Genomic DNA, 20,333 nt, shown 5'->3' on the forward strand with positions numbered 1-20,333 from the left:
AGGCGGAGAGCGGATATATAGGCCACAATACTTTAATAATCTGCAAGCCATTATCTGCCAAGCTCAGAACACAAATCTCTAGCTCCTTCTTGAGTGCCCCAGTGTCCACCAGCTGTACAGGACTGCCTATACCCAAAAGGTCACCAGTGAGCTCACACTGTGGACCCATCAGTAACATCCAGATGGACAAGTATAAAAGCTTTAAGATTACATTGGTCAGGAATGGCTAGTTCGACACCACAGCCAAGCAGCAGGCAAACCCACACTTCATCACAATATCAGAGGCATAACTGGGTCCGTGTGTGGAAGAAGTTAATCTTAACCATCAATGAGAACAAAAGTTGCTTGTGTAGTTCATTCTCTCCAGCATCTGACACAGCTTCAGTTGACTCAGCTAACACCACATGTGCAAAATGAACAACCAACAACAAAGACAGGGAGAAGCTTTCATAGCAGCCAACTTTCACCACTGTCTCCCAACCATGGATTACAGTAAAACAAACAACACTGCCTCCAACAGCTGTGTTTTACCCTCACTTTGTGGTGGGCAAACCACCACACATCACTAGAGAACAGGGCAGGAGTTACCTTTAGCAAGAGAGGTCAAAACCCATGGCTGACACAGATGTCCCCATGCACCACTGTAGCTGTAAAACACGCCTTCAGCAGTGTCCCATGGATCATATCACATGCCCTTTTCTGGAGGTTTTTTTGTTTCTTTTGCAGACAGGATGTCATGGCAGTTTTAGTTTTAAACCCAACACTACTCATTTAAACTGGTGTAAGGGAGCGGGGAAAGAAAAACAATCTCACCCACAACTCAAAACAGCCACCCACTCAGAAAACTGCTCAGGCATGGAGTCTGCATCTCAAGAGATTTGTACTATATACGCTCCCCCCACACACATCTCAACAGTGATCACCATATTTTCCTTTCATCTGTTTATTTCAGCTTTTATTTCAGCATTTCAGGCCATTTTATACTACACAAAACACTTAGAAGGGGACACTCAATTTCCCAGGTAGGTAAAACTTCTGTTCCCTGATAAATGCAAATCTAAATCCCTTGCTCAGTTCAGTAGTTTCCATGCAGAGAGCTGGCACATCCACTTTGTGGTTCAGGGTGGCTTTCAGGAGCCATGGCACTGTGGGTCTCAGATGCTTCACTAGCATTTCCAAGTCCTCAGTTTCAGGCTGTGGTGAATAAACTCACACAGCAGCTCCAGAGAGGGAGGCAGGCAGCCGGGAGCGGAGATAATTCAAAGTGTCAGATTTCCCAGGCTTCTGCTCCAGCTTAATCCTAAAAGACAATGTAGCAAAATACAAGGGAGGCAGGATACAGAAAGTGAGCTCCCAGTGCCCCTCTGGTACAGGTTCATGCACTGACTCAGTGTGGTGACTACGCAAGGCTGACTGCTGGAAGCCTGACACCCACGCAGAAAGTGCCAAGTGCTAAAAAAAACCCCACAGTTCCAGTTCCTCTCAGAACCCCGCAGGGTGGTTTTACACCACAGGGACCCGCAGCCATATGGAGGTACGAGCATCTCTGGAGAGAACAAGCAGAAGCCAGACTCCCTCAGAGAAGTCACCCAAAGGCTGAATAAAAGTGGCTAGAGCCAAGCCCCAGACTGCTCCAAGGCTTGTGGCTAAACCAAAGCTGCAGCTGGAAGGATGGACCGCAGCACCAGTGCGCTTGCAAATAAGCCAGATTTTATTCATCCAGATCAGATACCAAGAGAAGCAAAGTTCCAGCAGGGTGGGCCCCAGGGCAGCCTCACAGGCTTGCTGGAAATCTGGCCATCTGCTGCATTCAAAGGTGGAGGGGTCTGAACTGATCCTTGCACAGATTCCTATCAGGTTCCTTTTGCCTAGAAAGGTGGCTGCTAGGCTGTGAGGACTCCTGTCTGCCACCCGTTCGGCTGCTGCCAGCACTGCCAGTCTGCTCTGCAAGAACAACCTTCCCCTACCTAACCAACCCAGGATGCTCTGCTTAGTTTCAAAATGCCTTTTCTTTGCTCCACCGGCTCCTCATGGCCGCTGTCTCCTCTCCCCCCTCACTTCCCACGTTTAAGTTCTCCCAAGTTTATTAGTCAGCTCTGGAGAACACAGAGTAGCAAAGCTGGCCCCAGATCAGTCAAACCTTTACATCCATCTACAAGAGTCACAAATCAGTAAAGTTGCAGCACTAACAATACATGCCCCCCCTTCCTGTCACAGCCTTGAGCTGGCACGTTGCCCTCAGAGCAACTACAGATTTAAAACAGTGGTATAGCAGGGTAAGAATATGCCTATCTGGCCCCAGAGGCCAGGTAACAGGAGGCAGAGCTGCCAGCAGCAACCTGGAGCAAACCGCTTTGTGGCACCTGTGCTCACAGCTCATATGCATTGCAAAGCACAAGGAAGAAGCAGGCTGGCAGCCTTTTAAATGCCTCCTCTCCGAGAGCATAAAATGAGCTCCAAGTCAGTCAGAAGTAAAATTTTTGCTTTGGGAGTTAAATCACCTTTAGGTGATATTGTATACCCAGAGCTTCTTCAAACAACAACAACAAAAACCAAACCAACAAAGAAAAAGAAAAGACAATTAAAATCGGGACTTATGTGGCCGGAGCTGATGCGCTGCATAAAGCCAACTGCCTGGAGTACCAGGTAACTAAGCACTATAACAGGAGCCGGAGGCAAACCTGCCTGTTCCACCTTGTGTCAGGGATGCACAGAATGCAGGCAGGGCTCTGCAGCCCTGGCCAAATACCCACTCCCTCCAGCGCTGCAAATAAGGTCAGGAGAGCCCAGCCTCTTCCCAACACCAACTTCCTTCGGAAACCTGGCGCCGACCGAACTGCCTGCAGGAGAGCACAGCCCTGCTAACAGCAGCGCTCTGCGTGCCACCGTGACGGCCAACACCCTGGCGGCCTGGAAACTTCCCAGGTCTTTTCCCTGCCGTCCTCCACCACTTCGCCCCAGCCCCCAGCAGCACTGCCAAAGCCTCCAAGAGGCACTGGTGAATTTAGGACATAAATCCTCCCTGTCCCACCAGCCAGCACCCCAACAATAGAAGTAACTCCAGAATGGAGGGGGGAAAAATTTTCTTCCCACCAGGATCCCACAAGCAGTATTTGCCATGCCCGTAACACACAAACGATAAGCTCAGGTGCTTCTGCAGTGCAAAGCCATTCTGCCATGCAGAGGGGGAGCAGCTTTCCATCCACAACAGGGAAGGCTGCCCCGAGCCAGGTTAGCACTTCCCCAGCCCACGCAGGTCAATGGTGACAGTCTCTCCGCAAGGAACATTCCCAGCTGGGTCACACTCCAGCTTCTTGTCCTGTCTGGCTGTAAACAGACAAAGCTATACACACTGTGTCTTTTGGACTGCTTTCTGCAGAAGAAAAAAAGAAAATCCACCTCTCACTGTCTCCCGTTTGCATAAACTTCCTTCTTTCCTCTTGTCCCATCACTTCTCAGGTCAGCCTTGTCAGTATCTTTAAGGTATGCCTGTCTCTCAGTGTTTTCAAACATTTGCTTATTTATGTCCTCTTCCACTTCGTCATCACTTACCGAACACCACATATTGAGCCCACGAAACATTTCCTCTTAAGCTGATTCCTCCAGCCACCAAGCCCTGGTTCAGCAGAAGGGCTGGGAAAAGAATTAACTATATCCATACACGCACAGGAACTCAAAAGTTTTACCCCACACAGCTTTTTACACCTCCTTTGAAAAGGGAAGTGAGGAAGAGTGACTCACTCGCAAACCCACTTCAACTTTCTGTCCTGAACAGCATTCACCGCAGGCAGGGCTGTCAAGGGTACACAGACCAAACCCCCTACCCACCCAGGCTGCAGTCAGAAAGATCCCACTATTTTTATTTGGCTGACCGAGCACTGTGGCAGTGGCACTGCGGTTTGGCGTGCTACTAAAATAATCATCAGCTGAGCTTCTCGAGCCTGACACAAAACCCATGGGCAGGGGCAGAAGAGCTGTGCCAGGCTTCTGAGCAGGCTTTCACCTACACCTTTCTCCCCAGGGAAAGTGACACTTATGGCAAGCTTAATTTACAAGGTGCCCGGGGTTAGAGGGTAGATTTTGTGGGCACCCAGGCCTAACAGGTCTCCTTTGCTCACAACGGCCCTGCTCTGCATCCTTACACATGCAGCATGCTGCTGCTGCTCTCTTTCCAGCCCTACTAAAAGTCTCTCCCAGCTGCCATACGGTGCCAAGGCCATATGAGCTGTGTGGCGCCTTTTCACGTACCAAGAAAGAAAACAGTGGGAAGGCTCCAATTTCTATTTTTAAAAAGGAAATATAAATGAAGTGTCGAGGGACTTCCATAAGTTCCCAGCATGTGTCCCATGGAAAAGCCAGCACTGTAAGATGAACATGGAGCATTCCTGACACACAAGCAGGCCTCCGGGAGACAGCAGCCCTGCTCTCCTGCTGGAATTGCCCAGCAAACGCCCTTTGCTCCCTGCAGTGCAAGCTACCAGGCAGCAGAACAGCAAATATCTTTATCTCCTTTTTGGAGACAGGCAAAAGGACAAGCCAGCAGCAAGTGCCGCACCAGAAACTGGACCTAAGCTTCTTGAGTTTTAAGGCAGCTTTAGCAACAGACTGGCCTTCCTCAGTCCTTCAGCCTTCAAACCAGCACTACGCAGAGGAGTGGCAGTGAGTGAGCAGCAAGCCAGCCAGCTGGGGACACTGGGAAGGGGACAAGGAAGCAGGGAGGAAACACGTCCCTTCATCCTATAAATCGCTACATTCCTGTGAACTGGATGACTCCGAGCAAGGAAAAGAAAGCTTATTCCAGCAAAACAGAGAAGTTTCACACAGCCTCAAGGCACATTCCATTTCTTCTTCAAGCAGGATTTTCCCTGTGCCCAGAGAGCACACAACTGCCCTCTCCTGCTTCTTGCAGCAGCCACCTCCAGCTCCCACCAGGCATGCGCGCACCTTCTGACGCTGCTCATGGCCACAGGAAATTAAAGATTAAACAGAAGCCCGTGGTCACAGCAAACACAATGCCATCTGTAACACACTGCTCAGCTGGGATCGTTCCTCGGAGAGCAGCAATGGATGATGGCTAATGGATGTCCTGGCACCACAAATAGGGGAAGCTCCCTCCCTGCATCCCCAGGAATGAGAGCAGAACAGACTGTGTCCCCTCTTATCACTCAAGCTACTTGTCAGTAACTAAGGAAACATGTCTGCAGAAGGCATCAACCTGAGTCTGGAAGCTCCTCTCTGCCAAAGACTGCTTTCGGAGCAATCTTTTTGCCTTGGTACAACCTCCACAGCAGCTCACAGAGGACAAGTGCTAAGGATTTAAGGGATGGGAGGAGGCAAACCTGCTTGCTCAGTTGCATTTTGAAGCCCAGAGCATGAAATATGCTAATTCTGCCCATCTCCTCTGCCAAGCACTGCAGACCCAGAACAACTGAATGCATAATAAAACTTTCACCCAGCTTTAACCAGAAGTTAAATGACTACCACAGCCTCAGCTACTGAATTCATGCATGCTGGAAAAACAGACCTCCTATTACTCAAAAGAGCTGGACATGAACCAGTGACCTAGAAAGAAAAGCCTGCGTTGACATCCCATCACTCTCCACCTCCTTGTTGCCCTTGAGCCATCCAGCTTGCTTGAATTTTTCAGAGCCCTTCCCTGGGGAAGTCACAAAGCAGAAGATCATGACACCGGACATCATGCTGCAAGGAAAAATCCCAGCTGGAGCCAAAGGGCACGGGACAGGTGGCTTCACAGTGACCTGACCAACCCTCAGCTGCTCACAAAATTGTTGCCCTGATTATACTAATCCAGTTAAAGGCCAACCCTTCCTTCACATGCGTACAGCTGACAGATCATCCTTCAAAACCAGTCCCCTGGAAAATCCCAAATCAGAATCCCTCCTCATCAGACACTGTGCCAGCCATCAATACTTTCCAAACCCACTTCCACCTTTGACAGACATCAGGTTTCTCTTGTCCACTGTGGTGTTGCTGAGCATACACAGGCACCAGAAGCCCTGATATAAGCCAATAACATCACGGGAGCCTGAAACACTGCACCTTAGAGCTGACCCCCCTCCCCAGTCGCTTGTCAAGCCAGCTGTCAGGAGGTTTTATTGCAGGAGTCTCAGCGAAGGTCATGTTAAGCTGCAGAGGTCAGAAGGAAGGTGCTGTGGTTGGAAGGAAGAGAAAGACTGATGCTTACAGCAAACTCCTATTCAATTGATGTTAAGGCAAAAGAGAGCCAGCCAGTCTGCCTGCCCCAGAGAATGCCTTCCAAAGGTGGACAATAAGGATTCAAGCCCTTCCTGTTCCCCGAGGCTGCAGTCAGAGATGCGACTACCACGTTTGGGAAACTGGCCTCTCTGGCAGCAGACTACAACTAGCAGCATTTGAATGTACAGCCCAGAAGCTTCAGAAAGTCAAATCAGATATTTAATGAAGAGTAGAAACCACAGAGCGAGCATTGTTGCGGTGTCTCTCCAAGCACGGGTGACACAATCAGCCTTTGTCAAGGCTGGAGCTCCAGAGACAGCAGCATGGCAGGGTTGGTTCTAGTGATTGGCACTGACATATAAAAATAAAATTAAATAAAAACACTTAAGCCACTGCAATTTTCCACAGTTCCAAAGAGCCATACACTGCTAGGACAGCGTTCACGGTCCCTCTACTCCCCACCTCTCCCCACCGAGGACTCAAATTGGCAGGAAAATCAGAAGCCCCTACCTGGGTTTCACCCGCCACTGCTAACAACTAATAGCTTTCAGAGACTGCACTGGACAAGGGACTGAGTCTCAGTCTTGGCAGACGGGCATCACCTTCACAAAGCTGTAGCCACAGACCTCAGCCTTTTGGCAAAAGCAGCAACAGCAGATGGGACCACAGGTGCATCCTCCAGAGAGGGGCAAGGTCTGCACAGCTCCGAAATACCTCCCAGGAAGGCCCCCGTGCAGCTCTGCCTGCAGGCAGGGATGCCTCCAGGTCCAAGAGGCAGTGCACAGTGCTTTCAGATGGCACCGGAGGCTGCACCGAAGAGCTCATTTAAAACAAGCAGCCAAGGAGAGGGTGTAGCCTTTCCCAATTTTAGCTGCTACTAACTAAAAATGCATCGGATCAGAAGAAACAATTAGAGATCAAGCAGAGTCCAAGCCAGTTTCTTTTATTTGCTTTATAAGCAATTAATTAAGATAGTATTTTCAGTATGTTTTTGCCCCCAAAAGGCTCACAAATGGGACCTCAGTAAAAAAAAAAAATATTCTATACACATAGAGCTGAGCAATCCCCTGGGGTGGGTCAAAAGAGCACACAGCAGAAGCTGCTTTGTGAAAAGAAAACGTCCCAGACACTTAAGACACAAAAAGAAATACAGGCAAACTCAGCCCACAGATTGCAACTAACACCAAAACCTTCAGCAAATAACTTACAAGAGCTTTACTGACCACAGTGGTCAGAACATCCACTTTTCTGCTCAAGGAAAACCACCTCTGTAACACTAGGCTGCAGCACCAAGGTCTAGTTCATACTAGAAAAAGTGTTTTGAGAGTTCATTTTACACCAGTAACCCCCTGCCCACAAAATAAGCTGGACCAGCTGAAACAGTATTCGCCAACAAAATGCCATCTATACCAGGCCTCCAACTAGCATACGTAATTTTACAGACTAAAAAAAGAAAGTAAACACAAGAAACAAGGCTTCCTGCAGCACCTAGCTAGTTACCAGATTTTCACCACCATCACTGCACAGAAATGATCTCGCTGGTAGAAGAGTTAAGACCACACCAGAAGAGGAGGATGAGGCTGTGTCGCAGCAGTCCCAGCTGCCTGCAGCCAGGGAGAACCTGGACACAACCCTTCCCCATCCCCAAAGACAGCTGGTGAAGAACAAAGTATTCAAAGCAAAACAATGTTCTTCGTTGTTAATGAACGACTAAACTGACCTTTACCCGAAATGAGGAAAGGGAATGTTTTCCCAGAAGGATGGACAATGATTTCTGTATGAGGAACAGTATTTCCCAAGGTATGGAAGGTGATACATACTTTCCTTGGTTGGCATTAACACCCAGCATGAAAAGATCTAATCCAAAGCATAGCTTGGTTTCAACACTTTCCACAATAAAAAACAAATGATGCCACTAAACTAAAAGTGTGAAACATGCCTGAGGCTTTGCAGAACATGGCTCAGGCCTCATCTACTTTGCATGTTGGAGCTGCTCTGGGATGCTACTTTAATCCAGCCGCTATCAGGTAACAACAGATCTTCGCACCAGGACACTCATGAAACTTAATCCATGCTAACCACAGGTGCAAATTAACCAAGGACTGGTTGAGCTACGCTGCAGCTCTGTAAACATACTTTCATTCAGCATGAAAGTAACCTCAACTCACTCCAGGTAGATCACTTCAAAAATGAATCAAGCGAAATCAAATCAAGGCTACTCAAATTCTGAATAAGAGAGTCTACACAGGGATTTAATTCACTTTAATCAATCCGCTGGAAAGGTTAATCGGGTTAAGTTTCTTGAGTAGCCACGTGTGGACAGACTCTAAGGATGAGATATTGGCCACACTAAAATGACCAATAACAATTCTTAACAGGAGCAACATTAACCCCTAAAACTTCAGGCGCATTGATATTACTTTTCTTCCAGTAGCAATAAGAAGTGAAGCATTAAAGGATGACAAGAGGTCAATCAGAACCTCCAGCGCCCTGCACAGACATACACCTTCTACTCTTGACTAGCGGAATCGTCAGATTCACACTTGCTATTTTGTAAAAAACGAAATTTTGAAAAAGAAGAAGTGGCCAGCAGCAAGGAAAACAAGTTTAAGGAATTTTGGTTGTATTTAGACAGGCGTGCAGTGCTCTGTGAATACAATGTAAATTCAAAATAACTTTATTTGGACACAGCTTCCATGGTCCTGTATTGCTGTCAGAACAACTCCAGCTTGTACAAAGCTTTTTAGAACAGAAACAGCTCCCGGGCACCTTTGTTGGGCTCAAAGGCACAGACAGGTGAAGTGGGCGCCCAGCTCACAGGCTAGCCTGGACTGGGCGCGGGGCCTGGGGCCGCCGCTGCTGGACCCCAGAAAGTGGGGGGCGCCTACAGCCCCCCCTTCCCCTGCGCTCCTGGGGTGCACTGGGATTTCGCAGGGTGAAGGAGGCTGCTTGGTGCTCTAAAGCTCCATGCAGAGCTTTCGCAAAAACCCCGCAGCCTCACGGATTTTTAACCAGGACCCCAACATCGCCCGTCCCCTCAGATCACCCCACACACGGGTATTCACAGTTCCCAGCGCCCCGAGCGGAGCCTCCAAACCCAACCGAGCCGTAACCGCCAGGCACACATCTCTGCGTGCCGATCCCCCGGGGGCTCCCGGCTGTCTCACAGCCCGGCTCCCCCCCGCGCCCGCAGCCCTGCCCCGGCCCCGCCGCCCCGGCGCGGCGGGGGAAGCGCGGCAGAAGCGCCGGCGGCGGCCTCGGCCCCGGCGCAGACAAAGGGCTGGCCCCCTCCCCCCGCGCCGCTCCCCGCCTGCTGCCGGGGCGAAGCGGCACCCCCCGCCCGGCCGCCAGCCCCGGGGCGAGCAGCCCAGAGCCGGCCGGTCGCGGCTCCCCGCCAGGCCAACGCCGCTCCGGCCCCGCCGGCCTCCGCCCGCCCGGCCGCTGAGGACACCGCGGGGGAAGCGGGACGGGCTCCCTCCGGGCCCCGCGCTGCCCGCCACGCACTCCCTGCGGCGGCCGGGGCACCGAGCCCCCTCCCCCGCCGGGAACCGGCTCCGCGGGGAAGAACCGCCAACCACCCCAGCGGGTGGAAAATTTTAAAATAATTATTTTTGTTGTTGTTGTTTTTAACAATAAGTTCCTCCCCTGCCTTCCCCAACTCGCCTCAAGCAGCCCCGTCCCGTCCCGCCCCCCCCGCGCCGGGCCGCGCTCCGCGCCCCCCCCCCCAGCCGCTCCGCTCCTCCCGGGGTGACCCCCACCTTCCTTCACTCCGGGCAGCTTGGAGTGGTCGATGCCGATGCCGGCCATGGCGGGGTGGGCCCGCCGGCCCGCGGCCGGGAGGGGTCGACCCGCGCCCCCCGGTGAGGGCAGAGCCGCGGCGGTGCCGCCCGCGCCCCGCGCTACAAAGTTGCCAGCGGATGGAGCCGGAGCGCCCGGCCGTACGGCGCGGGAGAGGGGACAGAAAGCGCCGGGCGGGGCGGGGCTGCCGCTCGCCGCCCCTCGGCCCCCCCGCAGGTGGGCGGTGGCGGCCCCGGCTGCTCCCCCTCCGCTCCTCCGGCCGCGCCGGGGCGGCCGCTCCGCGGGACGGGCGGCCTGCGAGCGCCGTTATCGATACTGTATTGGTATTTGGCAGGGGCGCGGGTGGGATGGAGAGGTCCCCTGCCACCGCCGGGGCGGCGTTCCAAGCCCCTCGGACATCTGGGGTGCCCCGGCGCTTTCCCGTGCCGGGGCCCGGTGCCTCAGCCCCTCCTTACCCATCCCAAAGCCATCCCACCCCAGTGCTGGCCTGTGTCCCGCCGAGCTGGCAAGCGAAAACGTGCCCAGGTCGAGCCCCAAAGGCGGGTGCCGCAGCCCCGGCACGGCTGGTCCCGCAGGGAGGGGGGCGAGGGGCCGATCTGCCGGGACGGGCGCACCCCGAGCGCACTGCGGGCCCAGCACCCCCGGCCGAGGGGCTCCTCGAGGGGCCCTTGAACCCCCCCAGCGCTCTGCCCCGTACCAGCCTCCAGCAGGGCCGGTGGCACTCGCGGCTGCCACGCACGGTTGCTTGCCAGCAGCAAACAGCATGAGATGATGTCCTCTGGGCAAAGAGGGAGGAGGTAAGAGGAAGAGGATTTAGGGGTGTCTAAGCCTCTCTGGGCTGTGCTCAGCACAACTACTCACTCATGTCAACTGTTCAGTGTTTGGATCATACATAAGGGTGTATCTCAGGAGTACACGAGCAGCAGATTAAGTCAGTATTGCCACATTTGAAATGAGTGGCCTCCAGCTTCTATTCTAATGTCCTATGGCCCCTGTGCCACTGGCAAGTAAGAGGATGCAGGGGTGAGAGGGAGACTGAGCCCATCTCCTGCTCCCCATCTCCGACAGCCTCCAGGAGCTCTGTGCCCTGGGCAACTGGGGTGGGACCTGAGAGGGAGAAGTAGTGGGATGTCAGACCTCAGAAAAAATGGCAAAAGGCATAATATTTCAATTTATTAAAAAGTAAAACCATTAAAGAAACTGAAAAAAAAAAAGTGTTGATTTTCAAAGGGTTAGCCTTGTGCTACTCCAGAGTTTTTCAAGTCTGTTTTCTGAAACTCAGGAACACTGTCCTTAGTTCCACCTCTTTCAAACAGTGCTTCATCATCCGCAAAGCAGATATGCATAGACTGTCTTTAATCTGACTGCCTTTACCATTCCTTCAATCGCTTAGCCTTCTCCACAGGAAAAATCACTAAATTGTCTGTATTTGTGATTCCTTCTCATACCTAGCACACCTCTGCTATGTGCTGGCATATGCTGAGAGCTGGTAAGTCTTCCACCTAGGAGGCTGTTGTATTAATTTACTGGGAGGTGAGTGACACGCAGGATGACACCCTCTTCCCAGGAACTCCATATGATCATACAGTTTGGGATTAGTCACAGGGTCTTGTTCCTCCAAGGGGCAGCTCACACCAATTGTCTCGTCACAGTCCCAGTTCTGCCCAGCTCCCCCCTGTAATCCCCCTGCCATTCACACAAGCCATACAACTGGGCTGCTTGCAAATACCCCCTGTGGTTACAACAGCCCCATGCTAATGAAGGGTCTACAAATCCATTTCTAGATTCTCCTAAATTTGAGATTTTCTGAACTCAGTATATTCCTCTGGACATCCTTCACCTTTTACCAATCAAGCTTTTTGATCACTGAGTAAGCATTTATTATTGGACAAAAGGGAGGACAAAAGAAGGGGGTAAGCAACCAGGAACATACAGGAGAAGTGGCACAGAACATACTCATTTGACAGAGGTCACAGCTTTCCAAAACTGAAGTATGGTTTTCTCCTGCCCTTCTGTCAGCATAAGGCATTCAATACAAAGCAGCAGAAGCTGAAAGCCTGAAGCATTCACATTTATGCAACAGCTTTAATGCAACAGAGCCCCCTTTATGACCCTACATTTATGAATACGACTTGTAAGCTGTCCATCCCAGTGATTCTGTGTTTTACTCCATCCCCACAGCTCTTTGCTCTAGTCTTCAGTAATGAATTTGTATCACATTGTCTGGCCAGGGCCAACCCCAACAATATACATTAGTCATAATCTGCACTGCACTCAAGAGATACCGTGTTGGACTGATGTGGCTTTGGCAGCTGTTAAGAGCGCTGTGCTCCTGGCTATGTGTAGCTTCACTAAAGCAAGATCTGGTACCTGATGCTCAGGGTCCCAGCAGAGTAGTTCCTGAGGTTCCTGGGTTCAAGTTTCTACTACACAGACTATGTGGCTCCCTCAATCATGCAAATGCATTTGTTCTTGCAAGACCTGCTGAAGCTCAGTGATAGCAGTGGGATGGTGGTCTCTGCTAGGACCCAAGGAAACTACAGGGAGACTACATAAGGGACATTATTTTCTTGGTGCTGGAAATAAAGAGATCTCTAGCTGTCAGAGCACAGAAAGGCTGGAACAGGCTCCCGGGAAGGGTAATGCAAGCAAAACCAGTGAACAGCATTTGTCAACACTGTTCCCTAAGGCAAGGTCCTACACACAAAAGTATTTCCTTTGTGTTCCTGATGTTGGACTTCCCTCTCAGCTTGATTTTTGAGATTAAGTCAGATGAAATCAGAGATTGGAAGATGGCATGAACCACTTGAAGATTATAGAATGCTTCAAAGACCAAAAATGACCACAGCAGGACAGGGGATGAGAAGGAAATAAACAGGATCCAGGCAGTTACTGATTTAATGCCAACACTGCAGCAGCATCACATCTTATGGTCTCAAAGGGCTCCTTATTGTCATAGACCTCAAATCACCCTCCCACCTCTCACTTATGTCTAAAAGCTGGTGCTTCTGGACAAAGGGCATGGAAGGTGTTTGCCTGTCCTGCTAGACTGACATCAGCTTTTCCCGTGCAAATTCTACAGCATCTAACTTGACAAACGGTATGTGTTGCAGTGGCTGATGAATCTCAATAAAGCTGGGAAGACTAACCACTGGGAAGCTGATGCAGAATTTGAGCTGAAGTATACAACCCACACCTTTACTTTTCTTTCATGGACTAATGTCAGCCAGGGAGGAATTTGCAGGGCTGTAGTCCAACCCCCTGCTCAAAGCTGGACAGGCTTCAAAATCTGATGAAGTTGCTCAGTGCCTTGCCCAGGTGCGTTTTGAAAATCTTGAAGGCTAGAGATCACAGCACCTCCCTGAGCTCTTGTTCCGTTCTTTGCTCATTATGATTTTTCATCTTATATCCAGATGGACTTCTTGCTGCAACCTGTGACCCTAGACACATGTCCTTGCATCCTGCACCTTGTTTGGCTCTGTGCTTTCCAGCAGTTACTCTCCACAGCACACCCCACGTACCAGGCACACCATGATCAGTGAGGAGTGTTCTCCAGCAGACAGCTGTGGGCAGGGGCTCAGAGATGGCACCACAGCTGGGACTGTGCCACCACACAAGGCTTAAACCCCAGGACTGGGCACTTTACCTACTTGCACCCAGGCATTTGATGCTGCCCCCAGAAACATGGCACTCCTGGAGGGTACCCAGATTGTCACGCTGCTGCACCACACACCACTTTCCCTGTTCTCACAGCACTGAAAACACTTCTGTAAAGATGTGCAAAGCAGAGGCTGGAACTCTTAAAACAAATTAACACAACACGATCTGGACTGGCCTTCAGAAAAAACACAGTAAGCTTTTAGGTGCAGGAGCTGCCAGGCAGAGCACTGGGACCAGAAGTTAGGAGTCCCTTATGCCTCTAAGCTCTTTCTGCAGGCAGGGAGAGACAATTTTGTATTTGCTTCTTAAATAAACTGGGCACCTCTCCAAGTCTCCTGCTGTCATTTTAGGTCAACAGGATAACAACAACTGTGAAATAAATTAGGCTTCATCAAGATGTTCACTTTCAACAGAACAGTCTTTGTTAAAGTTTCCTTAATGATGGCAAGGCTAACTTCCAACTGATGAGGCTGCTGTGGGAAGACACAGAGCATAATGATCCTACAGGCAGGAACATGTGCTTCAGTTAATGGTCAGTGCAAAGGGATGGGGGAAAAAAAAAAATGGTTCTAAGTGACTCATGATACCAGGTGCTGCGCAAACTCATGTCCAAAACCTGTGGGTCAGTGGTGACTGATGCCAGGGGAGTGACCTTCCTTCTCACCTGAGCTGGGGACATGCACTTTTGGTTTTCTTCCCAAATTCAAATTCCTAGTATAAAAACCAACACAGGACTCCTTTCTATTTCCAGGAAGCCTAAAGGATGAGAGTCCCCTGTTTTCTCCCTACAATAAATAAAAATCAAAGTTTGGGGTCTCAGGTAGTATCTGCCCCTAACCCCATGGGATGCTGCAGGGTATCCCAGGGGACAGGTGATGTAGGGATGCAGGGAAAAAACTTGCAGTAAAACAACCCAACAAACAACAGTTCAGTCATTAACCTCCCTGCATTTCTAAGCTAAGACACTCGAAAAGAGATTTGAAGTCCTGTGCCAGAAGGGGCCATTGAGAGGAAGCAAACATTACAGCATTGGCAAAGAGCACCAAGAAGCAGGTGTGCAATTTCCGTAGGTAGCTGAATGGCGCCTGTGGAAATTCAGACTCCCTGAAGAACAAGGAGAGCAGGAGCCTGCAAGGATTAAGGTATTACAAAGCACACCAGGGGTAATGAATGGGGTGACTGCAAATAATGAACAAAGAGGAGAATAAACTTGTGCTTACATGTAACATAATGAGGGGCGCTCAGAAAATCATGAGCTATGCATTTACAGAACAAGGGTTTTCGTTGACTTTCAAGTTGGAGAGAGAACCTATGCAGTCTGAAGTCAGGTATGATGCTGCTCACAGCTCAGTTACATGCACAGATCAGATACTTGTATAGGCTACCCTGGAAATGGCAAAGTGCAAATTAGCTCTGCATCTCTGCCCACAATTTTACATATACATTTGCAAGGGTTGTATTTTTTGTGATTCCCCCCCCAAGTGAAACAGTGTTAAGTTTCACATCAGCAAAAGACAGCAAATGCCTTCCAAAAAATCTCCTTTACCAATGAAAGTGAGAAGTAATACTAGAAGTGGTGCATTTGCTACTTTTTTCTTCCCTCATCCACCATGCATCTTTCCTTAGTCTTGTAAGTCAGAAGAACAGAGCTCACCAGAACAAAATGTCGTTCACCTAGCGCTCTGCAAGGAGCTGCCTGCAAGCCCACACAATGGAGGCATAAGAAGCCTAACAAATGTGAAGCACCTTGGCTGGTTCTTGCTATTTGCAGTTGCTACTGCCTGGATGAAACTTCAACACATTTTTGGAGGGAGTTTGGTGGGGGCTGAAGTAAGTGCAGTTCTTACCTAGCAGGGAGTTTCCTATATTCTGCTCCGAAAAATTTCTAGATCTACCTAAAAATCACCTCGTTTGATTTCCACCTGCTCATCATTTTCTGTATTTTAAAAATAACTAACTAAAAAAAAATTACGTGTTATCACCTCTGCCACCCTTGTTTCCCAAGCTGCAGGGTGGAAAGCAGGCCAAAAGGTAAGGGATTAATATGTCCTACAGTCTCAGCTGGATCCCTCATTTCAACTCATGATTTTTATATGCAAGTTTACATCCACAAGGCATTGGTGTTGGCTCACCAAAAAAACTATTTTGCATGTGCAGCATGCTATTACAGAGTCTCAGCAGCCTGGATGCAAAATCAAATCTAGGCAAGATGACAAGCTCTCTGAAATGCAAGAATTATTGTTGTCTGTGCAGGTTTCCTTAGAACAGAATAGACCTGTATACCTTCTAAGCCCTCCCCTGAGTGACCTGTAGTGACAGTTTTCTAAAAGATGCGTAACATTTCTCAATAAACCAAAAGACCAGGTGATAGGAACTGAGAGGATGAAGAGCATGAAAGGGGAAGAACAGTGTGAAAGTTGGTACTGTTAGCAAACAGGGTTGACCTCCACAACTCTAAAAGTGCCTCACCCAGCATTTTTAGCAGGAAATCACCCAGCCTCATCTATGCAGCCATATTACACAAAGTAGTACATGTAGAAGCTACATTCAATTCCGACTTACTGAGGGTGGCTGACTGGAGTAGAATGAAGTGTGCAAAATTCAGGGGAAACATTCAGAGGTAGATGGATGCACACATTCATTCACATGTTGGTTGCTGACCACACCAAAGGATCCTTGCAGAGGTCCTCGATACAGGCACCACTGAGCCTCTTCAGTCCAACATCTGCAACAAGAAAAATCAAGAGGCAGCTCATTCTGCTGTGGTCACACTGGGAGCTGCCAAGTCCACATCAGCCTGTACAGCAGCCAGCGAATTTTACCAGCTGGTGGCTGCAGTGTGGTCTGGAGGACACAGTGCCTCACCACCAGCACCCTTGGAACTGCTGAGGAACCAGGGCTTTCCAAATATGTAACTCCATGCAGGCAGGCAGTGCCCTGTGTGCTATAGCTCTGCAGAAGCTATGCCAGAACCAGCCCAGCTACCCTGGCAATTTCACCCAGAAGCCAAGCTAATTAGCGTATCCCGAGTGCCACACTAATATGCACGTGTGTCTTTTTGGCAGCCAAGCTAGGGTCTCCACCTCACTGGGGGGGTGCATCAGCTCCCTGGGGACAAGGTCAGGCAGCCCAGCACAGCCTGCTGCTACTCAGCAGAGATAACACATCTCATCCTTGTTCCTCTTATTTTCCCTCCTCCGTTCAGACAGTGGCAAGCTCCATCAGAAAATATAGAAGCTGCTACCACTTTGGGTTCTCCTGGCTTTTTGTGCTCACAGGATAGGTGAGAATGACCAATGACTTCCATCTTCTAGAAAGAATGAGCTGAGGTCTGCCACTACTGGTGGGGTGATGGGCTTGGAGGCCAAGTCCCAGCTTTAGAAATTACCTTTTGTTGGTCATGTACTGCTTTATCACCTCAGTTGACATTTCCACAAGCAGCTGTTCTCTGATGTCCTGTAAATGACAGCGAGGGAAGAGGTTCTCAAAAAAACCAGGCAGGCTCCTGCTCCAAATTGCTCTCAGCCTTTCTAGTTCCACTGCCTTTACTGGGGGACTAGCTTCTCTAGGTGACAGTAGTTTTGCAAAGACATGTCACAGCATCACTTACTCATCACTCTGTGTCCTTGCCAAGTTCAGGGGTGCTGCTCTCAGTCATCATTCAGGATGGACTCAGAGTTTGCAGAAGGTGAGTCAGAACAGAGAGGGATCAAGCTCAGGGTAAATCCAACAGTTTAACCAGGTTGTTCCAGATCGTGCCTCTTCAGGACACTGCCTGGCACAGGGGTCACATTAGTCCCTACACAGCCACACCAATATTCATCATTCAAGAGCATCACTGGAAATTACTTTGAGACCAGCAGGTCACAGCACATTTCAAAGCAGAAAAGGTTTCTACATTACCTTCATTTCCTCACCAGGCACCTCAGCCAACTAACCCCAGTCAGTAGGGATGGGAGACCGAGTCTGGAGGAGGTGCTCCAGCTCAGAATTAAGAGGCAGAGGTGAGAATGGTACCACAACTGCCTCTGCTCCCTACTTTCTTATATGGGCTGCCTCCTCCCACATCCAATGCTTTCACATTCCTGCACTACTCTTCCAGCCTCTCACTCCAGGAAGATGCTTTGGAGCTGTTCTCTGAGAAGTTGAATGGTTTTCTGACAGCCCCCAGAGTAGATGTGAAAGCCAGGCAGGCAGCCCAGCTGCACTCCTCATCCTCCACTGCCTTAACCACTAGGACCGCTTTACTACGATGCCCATCTGATGGAAGCTGGTGATGCTTCCTTCTGCATGCACTCCCTTGGCTGCCTGCAGTGAGGCGGCAACCTGAGCTGCTTCACACTCTGCCTTGGACCTTTCCCTTTCTCAGAGCAAGGATACAGTTAAACCATAGCATCTAATTTTATGGCAGTAACAGGCCAAACTGAGTCCCAAAGACAAGCACGTAGAAGAGGGAACAAATTGCATGAGTCAGACTAAAAGCTTCATAAATATTGACTGTTTTTAACAGTGCCCTAAGGAACTGAGAATCTCATTTTTATAACTATACCTCCCCCCCTCATTATGCAGTCCCTCCTCTCAGGGAGCTGCAAGGGAGGGCTGCTCTCCTGGCTTGTGCACAATATTTTAGTTCCTTTCTGCAGTCAAGCTGCTTTGTCAGGGACTTTGCACTACACATCAGCAGAGTATCCGAGCGCCTTCCAGTGGTGCTTTAAATAATGGGACTGGAATGGGTTTTGTTCTCTCAAGTTCACCACAGGGTAGGAGTGGCACAGGCAGAGGCAAAATTAGATATTAAATGTGTACGGGATGAAGACTGAAGAGGACAGGGTAGTTTTCAGTACCTTCTACTCTGATTCATACCTGGTGAATCATAGTTGGAGACACAGAGGAGCAGATAAATGCAATAGGATGTAGACAGCAGAGACAAACGGTGTCAAGTCTACAATGGTGATACAGACAAGAAAGGCAGACACTGTGGAAGAGAAAGGATTTGGCCACAGAAGATAGAAACAGTTTGTTTGGCATGTGAATAGGCAGGAGTGAGAAGCACATGGGGGGCTGGGGAGGGACACTGTAAATCACTGCCCAGGGTGAGGAATAAATTACTCCTGCCTTTCCGACACTGCGTATGAAGCACACTTCACTCCTGCATGTGAGGGCAGCTCCCCTTTCTTGCCTGCTAAAAGCTCACCATGTTTCTTCCCCTGCTTTGTTGGGGCTGTCAAGCCTCCACTCTGTCTTTCCCTCTATAAGAGATGTCCCCTCCTCATTTCCAAACGTATTTGTTATTCCCCACCCTCATCTTACTCTTAGAAACACTCTAGGCAAGAAAACAGTAGTCCATGAGTCTCCGCATATGTGCTGCACAGCACCTGTCTCTGCCACCTGAGACTACCTGGCTGCAGCCAAGTCCCATCCTTGGTGAGGAGGTTGTAGAACAGTTCATACGCCTTTTCTCCCATTCTGAAGTAAAGGCTCTTCCCTGACAGGTCCTCCCACAGCAGGTTGTTCGCTTTGGGACTAAGCATACTATGGTTAAGTGGAGACCATAAGACCACAGCAAAACTCATGGATGTTGTTGAGACTCACCTGAAATACTTGATGTTTTCATGTGTTCTCAGGAAGCTCTGGAAAATAAAAGAATATCCTCTCTCTCTCTCTCCAAATCCCAGATGTACAGCATACAAAGTGGTCTGGAAACCTGCCACTCCAGGCTGGCTCTGGAGAGTAGCCCTTTCATGTTCCTCTGCTTTCAGCAGCTACGTACTGCCTCCTGCATCGTACAAGTCACTCAAAACCCACACTGAATTCCCCTTGTCTAAGGCTTCTTCTGAAACTGTAAGGGTTACTGCTTTGGGGTTAAACGAAGGTTAGGTTATTTGGGGACTGCATCTCTTCTGGAGGCAGCCCTAGCTTCATTAGGGCTAACAGAGCTAACTCCTCCTGACAGAGGAGTCTCTGCACAGAAAGAAGCTGAACATTTTGAGGAACATGATGTCCGAGAACAGCAAGGGCCAGCCACTCCCTAGGGAACAGGGAGCCAAGTGCAGCAATGCTGTCAGCAGTTCAGGGATCCATCCCAAGAGGTGCAAGCAAGGCAGACCCAGAGACAGCAGCCTTCTTCAGTCAAGGGTCCCAATGATCAGGGAAGCCCACAAAGACGAGGCAGATCCAGGATCAAGCTGAAAGTCAATCCACTAGTCAGAATCAGGCCTGATGATAGCAGTCAGGTTCAAACACAGCCCAGTGACCACCAGACAGGTCCACACTGATAGACCATGTCTGAGGTCAGGCAGGGAAGTCAACCTGTAGGTCTGGGTCTAGATCAGAAGGGGCCACAGGCAGGCAGACACCACCGAGCTGCAGACCTGCATTCCTCCAACACAGCTCAGGCAAAGCCAGAAAGAGCCCAGGGCTGAGTCTAAATGGGGCTTCTCAGCCTATGGGCAGAAAGGGTGGTGGAGACCCCAGCTGAAGCTGTTTCAGACTGTTAACACCCTCAGGACCCCAACACATGTACTCGTCTCTCTCATACCCAGAGCTGGAGCAGCTGAGCTTAATGGCATCTGCTTGGGCCAAGTCTTCTCCATTTCTGCTCTGTGGACTGGTTGACTTTGTCCACCCCTGTCAATTTTCCAGTTTGATTACCTGAAGTC

The 20,333-nt window shown here is 49.9% G+C and overlaps 1 protein-coding gene and 1 long non-coding RNA gene across 6 annotated transcripts in view; one reads left to right on the forward strand and one right to left on the reverse strand.

Moving 5' to 3' along the window:
* The window catches only part of CCDC50 (coiled-coil domain containing 50), a 45,473-nt gene extending 35,306 nt beyond the window's left edge, over nt 1-10,167 (reverse strand). For all 5 annotated transcript variants that reach the window (XM_055816844.1, XM_055816843.1, XM_055816842.1 and 2 more), the window contains exon 1: nt 9,975-10,167. In XM_055816844.1, coding sequence (XP_055672819.1) covers nt 9,975-10,023 — 49 coding nt within the window. In that variant the 5' untranslated portion in view covers nt 10,024-10,167. The remainder of the gene's footprint in view (nt 1-9,974) is intronic.
* A 163-nt stretch (nt 10,168-10,330) lies between these two features.
* LOC114012253 (uncharacterized) lies at nt 10,331-14,004 on the forward strand. The gene is made up of 3 exons (XR_003554611.2): nt 10,331-10,811; nt 13,128-13,332; nt 13,428-14,004. It is a non-coding gene; the product is annotated as an uncharacterized LOC114012253 (long non-coding RNA).
* Nucleotides 14,005-20,333: the final 6,329 nt, after the last annotated feature.

Source organism: Falco peregrinus, chromosome 12 (assembly GCF_023634155.1).
Source record: "Falco peregrinus isolate bFalPer1 chromosome 12, bFalPer1.pri, whole genome shotgun sequence".
Classification (NCBI taxonomy): Eukaryota; Metazoa; Chordata; class Aves; order Falconiformes; family Falconidae; genus Falco; species Falco peregrinus.